This window comes from Sphaeramia orbicularis, chromosome 5 (assembly GCF_902148855.1).
Source record: "Sphaeramia orbicularis chromosome 5, fSphaOr1.1, whole genome shotgun sequence".
NCBI classification, from domain to species: domain Eukaryota; kingdom Metazoa; phylum Chordata; class Actinopteri; order Kurtiformes; family Apogonidae; genus Sphaeramia; species Sphaeramia orbicularis.
The window spans coordinates 58,070,545-58,081,285 of record NC_043961.1 but is presented as its reverse complement, the minus strand read 5'-3'; the positions used below and the strand labels follow the sequence as shown (position 1 = coordinate 58,081,285).

At 37.9% G+C, this 10,741-nt stretch overlaps 1 protein-coding gene across 1 annotated transcript; it reads left to right on the top strand.

Annotated features, from left to right (window-relative positions):
- Window positions 1-2,694: 2,694 nt before the first annotated feature.
- LOC115419739 (60S ribosomal protein L22-like) lies at window positions 2,695-7,399 on the top strand. Its single transcript, XM_030134708.1, has 4 exons — window positions 2,695-2,779; window positions 3,184-3,294; window positions 4,188-4,312; window positions 7,215-7,399. The coding sequence occupies exons 1-4, from the start codon at window positions 2,768-2,770 to the stop codon at window positions 7,354-7,356; spliced, it is 390 nt and encodes a 129-aa protein (XP_029990568.1). The 5' UTR covers window positions 2,695-2,767; the 3' UTR covers window positions 7,357-7,399.
- Window positions 7,400-10,741: the final 3,342 nt, after the last annotated feature.

Genomic DNA, 10,741 nt, shown 5'->3' with positions numbered 1-10,741 from the left:
CTGTTCATGGAGTAAGTGAGTAATGACAAACTGTGAGTTACAAAGAGACAGGTTTTCAAGGCGACATCATCCACACAAACAGAAACTAACAAGTGATTTGGCAGAAAATTCCAGTCAGTGATCAAATTACAGAGACTTCACTGCCTGTGTTACCAAACAATTCAAACAGTTCCACATCTGACACATTAAAATAAACTAGAGCAACCTTCTCTGCTTTTCTTACCTTGTCAGTTCTGAAATTATGCCTGCAGCTTCAGTCACAACACCCAATTCACAGATGACAAAATAACAACATCAAAGGCATTGTCAGCACCAACATGACATCTAGCTAACAAACCTACTGTAAATGCAGCAGGCCTGTCTGCATAAAGCACACACAGCCACTGTCTTACCTTTCACTGGTGTTATCAGCTACCCTCAGTAGGAATGGCAGCAATGCAGAAACTCTTCAATAGTAGGCCGATGGGGTCCCTCCGCCAGGCAGCTGACAGCACACACCTCTTGGCAGCCCCCAAGTGTTGCCAAAGTGCAAAAGGATATTTAATATTGCTGTCCCATGAACACAGGCATTCTGTTTCTAATCTTAATAGGCTGTTTCATGAACAGCAGGGCAGAGCTGTACAAAACCAAAACTGTTCAGAATATTCTGAATGTTGGGAATTAGGCAGTGGTAGGATGTAATTAGGTACTTTTACTCAAATACTGTATTTAACTACAAATTTGAGGTCATTATGCAACTTCATATTTCCACTCCACTACATGTTGGAGACAAAAATCACACATTTAAATTTGTTTAAAGGATTACTAATCACTTTTCAGATTATTACTTCTCACACACTCCCTGCTCAGTGTAGATTAAACAACCTCTCAGTAAATATAGTAGATAAATTACATCAGTCATAAACATTTACAGCAGTAAACCGCAACATACACATTAATGCAGCATCAGTATGAATAATAATCATAATTCATTCATTCATATATTATCTACAGTACATAAATTTTATTTATAGGTGTCTTTCAGGACACCCAAGGACACTGTACAGCAGAAAATAAAACAGACAGTGCATAAAATACAAAGAAATAAACAAATACAGTGGTGTGCAAAAATATTTGAACACTTGTCAAATCTTAAGAAACTGGTGGTTTATTTTTTTCCCAGAGCTTGAATTTCACTTTTTTGCCATTGCAAAAGGTAAGGGCAAAGGTACTGAGAATATTTCACCTACAAATTTATCAGTCTAGTCCTTTTTTACATTTTACTCTAAGATTTAGTGTGGGCCCACCCTTGGCAACAATCACAGCTGCGCATCTTTCTGGCATTGTGTCGATGTATTTTCAAAGAGTTTCAACCCCAATGTCATTCCACGCTCTTAGAAGCTCATTCCAGAGAGTTTCCTCAGAGTTTCCTTAGATTGTTGCCAAGGGAGGGCACACTAAATATTAGACTAAAATGTAAAAAAAAAAAAAAAAAAAAAAAAAAAAAGGACTGGACTGATACATTTGTAGGAGAAATATTCTCAGTACCTTATCCTTTACCTTTTGCAATGGCAAAAAAGTGAAATTCACACTCTGGGAACACATAAACCACCAGTTTCGTAAGATTTGACAAGTGCTCTAATATTTTTGCACATCACTGTAGATAAAAGAGTAATTACTATACATAGAAATAGAAAATGTGAATTCAAAAAATATAAGAAAATAAAGGACTAGTTCTCCTTTTCATGCTTTAAGTACATTAAGCTCATTACATATACTTCTACTTTACTAAAGTTTTTAATTCATAATTTTTTACTCAGTTAATATTTAATGTTTATGTATTATCAGTTTGGTATGAGTTTTAATATACTTCTTCCAGCAGTGAACTTGCTAATACATTTAGCATAGGTAAGGGAATTTGACATTAGCATAGGGGTATGTCAATTCTAACTGTAAACGAAATGGTTAAACATCTTTGTCAACAAAAAATTGAGCTAGCTTAGTGCATGAAACTAAATGAGCCTGAGCTAACTTTACTGTTTTTACATTAATACTTACGTAAAGTATGAAGGCACAAAAGAGCTAAAAAAAAAATTTTAAAAAAAAATTACAAGATATTTGACTGCATATCACTGTCAACAGAATGGCACTGTGCCTGACTGAAATAATAAAAAAAAAATAAACAAATTGCAGTGTTTCAGCCTTACTATTTTTTTTTTCTTTTTTTTTTTTCTTTTTTATTTGAACCATTAACACTGAACAGTAAATATACGTAATAGTATACAACAACAAGGGTAGAAAGTTCCATAATTCACAAAATCTTTTACATTATATAGAGAAATACATGTAAGTAAAAACATTAGGAAAGAAAATAAATAAATAAAAATAATAAAATAAAATGAATTAATAAAAATAAATAAAAATATGTGATAAAATTTTTTTAAAAATTGCTCGAGGAATAAATAGAAATTATACAAATTGAATAAGATTATACATTTGACTTTTTTTTTTTTTTTTTTTTTGCTTTAGAATTTATACTGTTTCTCAAATTGTCCACGTAATTGGAAAAAAGGGCTTTGAAGACAGTGATGTTTGGACGTTGATGTGCAAATTTGGAGCAATGACTGTGAAATTTGGCAAAAATAATCAAAAGGTGTTTCAGCCTTATTCCTATTCCCCAGTCGCATGGTTAATCGAACACAGATAAATCGATCGGATCGCTGTCTCCGCCGGCTATTACACTTCCTGCGCATGCTCTCCTCCTTCCTTTTAGCTGAACGTGTCAGCCATGGCCCCGATTGTGAGTAGACAAACGCCAAGATAAACCGCATGTACACCATATATTTTCACTTGTTCGCTTCACATAGAGAACTATATATAATCACTGAACCTTAATGAATGTTCGCCGAGTCTTTTTAGCCTCGTTTGAAGTTTTGTTTACTGTGTTAGCCTCCACCACGTTGGGCTAACTGCTTATGCTAACATGAGCTAGCGGTGGTACCATGAAACGCCGGTAGAACGAATATTTGTAAATAGTTAAAAATTTACCAACTTTTTGCTCTTGTCCATGTCTCATACAGATTTGAATACACAACAGCTACAAACTTCCGATATCTTGACGCAGCTAAACAATTTTATTTGTCATTTTTACAGGTGCACATGTTGTGGTAGTACTTATAATCTTATGTATAATGTGTGTCCCAGAAAAAGCAGGTGGTCAAAAAGCAGGGAGGGAAGAGGAAGAAGCAGATCCTCAAATTCACCCTAGACTGTACTCACCCGGTTGAGGATGGCATCATGGATGCTGCCAACTTTGTAAGTATCCCACTTTATACACAGGTGACACTTTTTCTACTTTTTATGACTTGTCAGTTTAATTGAGCCCATTGAAAACGACATATATACAGAGACACCAGAAACACCAAGTAATTAAGTATTTATGACATGGACTATGTAGATGACTTGAAATGTGACCAGCAACTGGGGAGGGGTCTAATAGAAAATAAACAAGAAAGTCATATCAAATCAAATTTTATTTATATAGTGCCAAATCCTAACAAAAGTTATCTCATGACACTTTACATATAGAGTTGGTCAAAACCAGACTCTAAGCCAATTTACAGAAACCCAACAGAATCCTCCAGGAGCAAACACTTGTGACTGGTGACAGTGGTGAGGAAAAAACTTCCCTTTAACAGCAGAAACCTGGAGCAGACCCAGACTCCTGGAGGATGGCCGTCTGCCTTGACCAGCTGGGGTTAAAGAGAGAGAGTAAAGGAGGAGAAAAAGAGAGAGTGATAGAGATCGAGAGAGATTGGGGGAGAAGGGGGGAAGTAGGGGGAGACACATGGATGCAGTTGATGCACAGATAACTGAACTAGAACATCTATGGAACAATATAATAAACACTATCGTAACTATATGGATAAGTGAGTGATGACGATGAAGGCAGGAGAGAGGCAGGACCACAGCAGCAGATCCAGAGATCTCCAGAGAAAACCTGGAGTAATATTTTAGTCAAAATAAACATACAAGTCTCACAAGCGCCCATGTCAATAATTAAAATCTGAAATTAAAGCTGTCAAACACTGCCAGTCATTTCTGTGCTATTACGTAATGGACACCAGGGTGGCTTTTAAGTGTACTAACAAATTCAACAGTAAGTCGGACTTTCTTACTCAAACTTTTTGTACTCTTTGCACTTCCAGGAGCAGTTCCTGCAGGAACGCATCAAGGTCAACGGCAAAGCTGGGAACCTGGGAGGAGGTGTCGTGTCCATTGAGAGGAGCAAGAGCAAAATTGCTGTAAATTCGGAAGTTCCCTTCTCCAAGAGGTACAAAATGCAGTGTGACACTAGCGGTCATGTCTGATCAGTGGAATATTTGTGTATTTATCAGTGACGTCTTTTTTGCAGTGCTTAGAATTTGAAAGGACAAGATCTCCCCTGAAAGTAGCATAACATTGATAGAAACATCAGAATGAAATCTGATGAAACATTTTGTTATATGTATGAGACACCTGTGTTGACTTGGTTGTCAAAAGGTTATAGTTCACCCCTCCTTGTGGACTGAATTGGGGAACAAAGGCTGAGATCAACTCTTTACTCGGTCTGCATCATCACAGTCAACTGATGAACAAGTATGCGCTAAGGCTTTAAAAAAAAAAAATTCCACAAGTGTTAATTTTTTGTCATGAAATTAAAATTACATATAACATTCTGTATATGACACCATGCCTATCGAAAGTTAACACCTTATTTAAGGCCTTAACCTTCATCTAGTGTTTTACTCTCAAGTCACCTGTCACTAGAAAAGACGCAGCTACTCCAAATGATAATGTGAGTATAGCAAAGCTAAAATATGACAAATATAATGAATGTTTATGAATAAACTTCTATAGATATCTATGGAAAGTTTATTTTAATTGACCTTTTTGTGGTCAGGGCAATAACTTGCACTTGATCTACTGAAACAATATTCCATGTATGACACTTGTAAACACACATGTAAACACTTTCACAATTAAAATAAAACAAGAATGAAATGGGCTGTACATTTAATTTTTGTTGAACAGGAAAGGTTTTCAAGGGAAGAATGTTAATTTTGCAATTTAGGCATTTCTCATGATTTTCAAAAAGTAAAACCATAATTTTGATTTATTATCCAGCCATGGTTAAAGCAGTCATGAAATGGGTAAAAAAAACACATAAAGGAAGTCAGATCTTGATTAACTTTTTTTAATCAGATGTATAACGTATAAGTTAAGTAGCTTTCAATGCTACAAAAAACTTTTCCAGTAATTGTGTTGATGATGACAATACTACAGAATAACTACACTCAGTTGTGATGGGTCACTGTGGATAAAAAGCTAATCAAAACTGGTGCTGGTCAGCTCTTTGAAGATGTTAATGCTTCACATAGAGCAGCCATTTATCTGAAGGGTTGAAAGCTGCCACCAGAGGGTGACTGTAACACATTGAATTTTAATTGGAGCACTGGCTATTACCAGAAGACCTCAGTGGGAGTTGTTAACATTAGCTTGTCTTGGTTTTGTCAGTGCTACAAACGTGCAAATTCTACTATTTTAGTTAAATGAACACAGAGATCTGGAAAATTACCCTTAGTATTATTAATCATAAAATGACTTTGTGTAGTTTTGAAATTTAGGTGTGACAGAAATATGGCCTGGTGGGTGTAGGTCAAGAGAAGTGCCACTGAGAAGCCACAACACATTGTCGAGCCGTCTGTGTCACAAGACAAACTTATGAAAGGATGCCCACTTAAACAACACTCTTTCACAAACATTGCATCTATACTTCAATGATGAGAAGACAGGTCAGCAAACATAATGTAAACTTCCTCAGACCAGTGGGAGTTGAGCCGAAGTGCATATATAGAGCATAGAAAATGGTTTTGCTTATTCCGCAGCATAGAGCATACATAATAGGTCATTTTATTATCCACTGCGGAGGCTAATGACATTAAAACATTCAACATGAATAGACTTACTGGGGATTACTCGTCTATCTTGTGGTACATTTTGTGCCATCTATCGCACGTCCGACTGATCTCATGAAATCACGTTGTATTTCACGCCAGTTCTTATGGCATTTAGCGTGCTATACGTACGCATTTTCATCCTTTCATGTGTTATTCAACACCATTTCATCGTGTCAATTAGGGATGTGACGATATGACGATTTCATATCACGGTTATTGTGACCAAAATTGTCACGGCATTGTTGAAATGTGCTCAAAATGTTCAAAAAGTACAGACAGACAGATAGATAGATTGATATACTTTAGTAATCCCCAAGGAGAAATTCAAAATACAGTCACCACTCACACAGAAACAGTCATACCACGTCAACAATAAACAAACAAATGCAGAGTAATACACACACTGAAATAATTTAACCAAGTTGTATTTTGAAATAAATAAATAAATAGACACAATGTACTTTCTGTGGCAGAAACATTCAAATATTAATATGTAAACATCAAACATACAAATTTGCATTAAAGTTTCACCTTATGACCATTGTTTGACCATTTACCATATCAAGTTTGAATTATTTTAGTTTCTTTTTCATAGATAGATAGATAGGACGGAGGTCTCTCTCTCACTCTCTCTGTGCACTCGGACCGGGTCGTGTGGGAGCCCGTTACCCTCAAATCCCAGGAGTGCTGTCCATGCAGGTGCTTCAGCCATGTTTTCAGAGGCCAAAACTTTCAGACTGGCATGCGCGCCTGGAGTGCTGCTGCTGCTCCAGGAAATAAGCAATAGCATGAGTTTTCAAAGTGCGGTAATCAAACATGGTTATCATGATAATTAGAATTTAAACAGTAATACTAACAGTTGGCAATATTACCACGGTTTATCTTTATACCGGTAATCCTTACACCCCTACTGTCTATGTACGCCAGCATCTCCGGTTTACATATCCGTAACCCCTAACCCTAACCCCTACCTGCTAATCGTGTGGTATTTGACACGGTGTGAACATACACGCAGAAAGCTTATAATGCGTACAGATAACACACCAGTTAAAAGTGGCGTATTATCTGTACGCAATTCATGATATCATGTTGCGCAGGTTACTCCCACTCCTCTAAACTATTGGACGTCATGTTTTTATTGTGTTCAACCACTTTTCCACAGTATATAGACGAGCTGTGAAAACAACTACTAGAGTCTAAACGTGTACATGGTCCATTCCACCTTATGTGTTTCAGGTACTTGAAATATCTCACCAAGAAGTACCTCAAAAAGAACAACCTCAGGGACTGGTTGCGGGTGGTGGCCAACACCAAGGAGAGCTACGAACTGCGCTACTTCCAGATCAACCAGGACGAGGAGGAAGAGGACGAAGATTAAACATGACACCGCTTTTAATAAAAATTCAAAGGAGAGATGGGAAGACTGTGGTGGTCTTTTTGTTTAGTGTTTCCTGGTTTTTTTTTTGGTTTTTTTTTGCAACAACCTTACATTTGCTTTAACTGGTTTACTTTGTGATACATTGTCACTATTTTTGGACAAGTGGATATTCTGATTTATGCAGGAAATGCTAAAACTCAGGAGCCAAATGGAATTTAGTAGAGCTGCAATCGATTAATCGACTAGGTGCTTGAAGCCAATGCAAAAATTCCCGATTTGATTAATTGACTCGAATTGATTGAAGGGAAATATTCTATTGCAGTTTTCCTGAATTGAAGCTTCTTTGTGCGTCGCAATAAGCGTCCGTGTGAAACACAACAGTGGAACAAACAATGTTTAACAGCAGAGAAATGAAGGAAACAAAGCTTTGATTCAGGAGAATTATGGTTGAATGATTTTTTTGGATCACTTTGAGTCGATTAATCGGTTGCAGCTCTAGAATTTAGAACCATTTGCTGAATAATTTACACCTGTAAATATTGTGTGAGTGCGGGTGTTTGGTGGCATTTGCACCTTTATAGCCATCGTAACTTAAACGAACAATTAATGCATGAGGTCAAAAATTCCTGATTCGATTAATCGACTCGAATTGATTGAAGGGAGATACTCTGTTGCAGTTTTCCTGAATTGAAGCTTATTTGTGCGTCACAATAAGCGTCCGTGTGAAATATAACAGTGGAACCAATGTTTAACAGCAGAGAAATGAAGGAAACAAAGCTTTGATTCAGGAGAATTGTGGTTGAATGATTTTTTGGATCGCTTTGAGTCGATTAATCGGTTGCAGCTCTCGAATTTAGAATCATTCACGTGAATAATTTATATCTGTAAATATTGTGTGTGAGTGCGGGTGTTTGGTGGCATTTGCACCTTTTGCAGCCATCGTAACTTAAACGTATAATTAATGCATGAGGTCAAAAATTCCTGATTCGATTAATCGACTCGAATTGATTGAAGGGAGATATTCTATTGCAGGTTTCCTGAACTGAAGCTTCTTTGTGCATCACATTAAGCGTCCGTGTGAAACATAGTAGTGGAACCAATGTTTAACAGCAGAGAAATGAAGGAAACAAAGCTTTGATTCAGGAGAATTATAGTTGAATGATTTTTTTGGATCGCTTTGAGTCGATTAATCGGTTGCAACTCGAATTTAGAACCATTCGCTGAATAATTAACACCTGTAAATATTGTGTGTGAGTGCAGGTGTTTGGTGGAATTTGCACCTTTTGCAGCCACCGTAACTTAAACGTACAAGTAATTCATGAGGTCAACAGATAAGAGGAGCTGGGAGTAGAAGTTGATGCTGAATATGAAGCTAAAGTGAGTGACATTTGTAAAGCAGCTGCTGCATGTGCAGTCAGAACTCTTTCCTAGCTCTTGATTTGTATATTTTGGTACATTAAGTGAAGTTGAGTCTCTGTGGTGTGCTCTCTGCAGGGAATCCTCTGGTACAGCTGTGGTAACCTTGACAACAGTTAGACCACTGGCAAGGCAGGACTGCACACAGCACGCAGTCATCAGTCTCGAGTTGGGTCACTTTTTGTTTTGAGAAGCTGAAGTTGGCAAAAATGAACCAAAAAAAAAAAAAAAGAGCTTTTAGGTTTGTGGATTTTAATGGTTAATTAAAACAGAAAATCCGGCCAAATTAAAAAAAACAAAACTAAAAGAAAAGTCCGCATTTATTGCCATCGTTGCTTTATTTGTCACAGTCTTGAGTTTGTAGCTGGAAATGTACGTGGATTTGTGCAGCAGCTTGTGCGAGAAGGAAAGAAGTTTGTGTAACCGATTCTCCCGTTTCTGCAAAAGGCGACAGGCGCGGGGAGTGTACGCACCTATTAGCGGCACATGGCTTTGCGCACGGACCGGTGTGTATATGTGTGTGTGTTTTTTATTTATTATTTTTTTTCCTCTCTCCCTGCACCCAACTAGTTCGAAGTGGTAACTAGGAGAGCACGACTAACTAGTTGTGGGTGAAATTATGGGATGCATCGTCATGGCAACAGACCAGACGTCACAATCTGGGCATGTGTGTTCCATTTTGTCTTTCTTATTTTTCAGACTGGAAGACCTGGATAGAGATCAGTGGAAAAAAAAATTAAATGATGATATTATTATTTTTTAAATTATTATTATTCCTGGAGAGAAAGCGTTAAATTAAATGCGCTGCCAAAAAATAAAAAATAAAAATAATAAGTGAGCGACGAATAGCTCTATTTCTTTCTTTTTTTTTTTTTTTTTTTTTTTTTTTGGGTGAAGAAAGACGCAGGGCTGCGGCGTCTGGAGGGTTAACTTTCAGATTCTCAGCCTAAAAGGGGGTTTGGGGGGCTATGAGATAAAGATGCCGGGGTCGCTGAGTAATGAAGACGAGGGACAAGACGACATGGATTTTGAAGACGATATGCCAGGTGAGGGAAAGGGGGGGAGGAGGAGGGGGGGCGGGGTGTCCTTCAGATTATTTTTGCGCCGCTACGCCTTGAATGCGGGGAAAAGGGCTTGTCCTGCGTTCCTGAGACCAGAAAGGAGGAGGGGTGGGGTGCAATAAGCAGAGTCATGCCATTATTTTTTTTTTTTTTTTTTGTGCACGACCTAGTGTCTTAAAGGTGTGAACGGATTTTTTTTTTTGTCTTTTGCCTCCGGCTGTCCTATAACAGACCGATTTGGGGCAAGATGAAAACCTTGGTGCATGCTTTCTGAATGCTGTTGTTTTTTTGTTTTTTTTTCTTTCCCAGGCTGCATGCATGTGCAAAGTGAATGGCTTTTACCTTGTGCAGAAGTCCAAAAACAAGTTCAGCTGTCTAGAATCGTGACAATCTGTCCTGCTGTGGATGCAGGGTATGCTGGGATGTTATGTCGCCATTCTGATTCTAATGTGTGCATATGCGTTTAAGTGAGAAATGGGCTTGTGTGACAGCATCCGTGTTCATTTTTGGTGATGATGCGTTGTGATCAGGAAGGCTCAGGCGGTTCGAACTTGGCCGCAGAGGTGTGAAAGCCACGTGTTAGGCTACAGAGAGATGCGTTTGTCCAAGTGGTTTTGTCTTGATCCACACTTTTGGACGCTTAGGGTCACCAATAACACCCCCCCCCATCAGCAGAAGGTGGTGCACTCACTGGATAAACTGTAACCCATATTCTTTAGAAGCTGCTTAATCAGTTCACATGCACAGATTTATTGGAAGCAAATGTGTGCATGTGGCTGGAAAATCTATGTCATTGTTTTGTCTTTTTTTTTGCAGTGCTAATGACTACACAGGTAGTTAGGGGGTGTGTATTGGCAAGAATATGGCGATACGATACAAATCACAATACTAGGATCATGATACAATAT

What these genes read in the sequence shown, in the direction of transcription:
- LOC115419739 (XM_030134708.1), top strand. An exon ending in TCATGGATGCTGCCAACTTT is followed by an intron (nt 3,295 to 4,187) that starts GTAAGTATCCCA and finishes TTGCACTTCCAG; the next exon opens with GAGCAGTTCCTGCAGGAACG. An exon ending in GAAGTTCCCTTCTCCAAGAG is followed by an intron (nt 4,313 to 7,214) that starts GTACAAAATGCA and finishes TATGTGTTTCAG; the next exon opens with GTACTTGAAATATCTCACCA.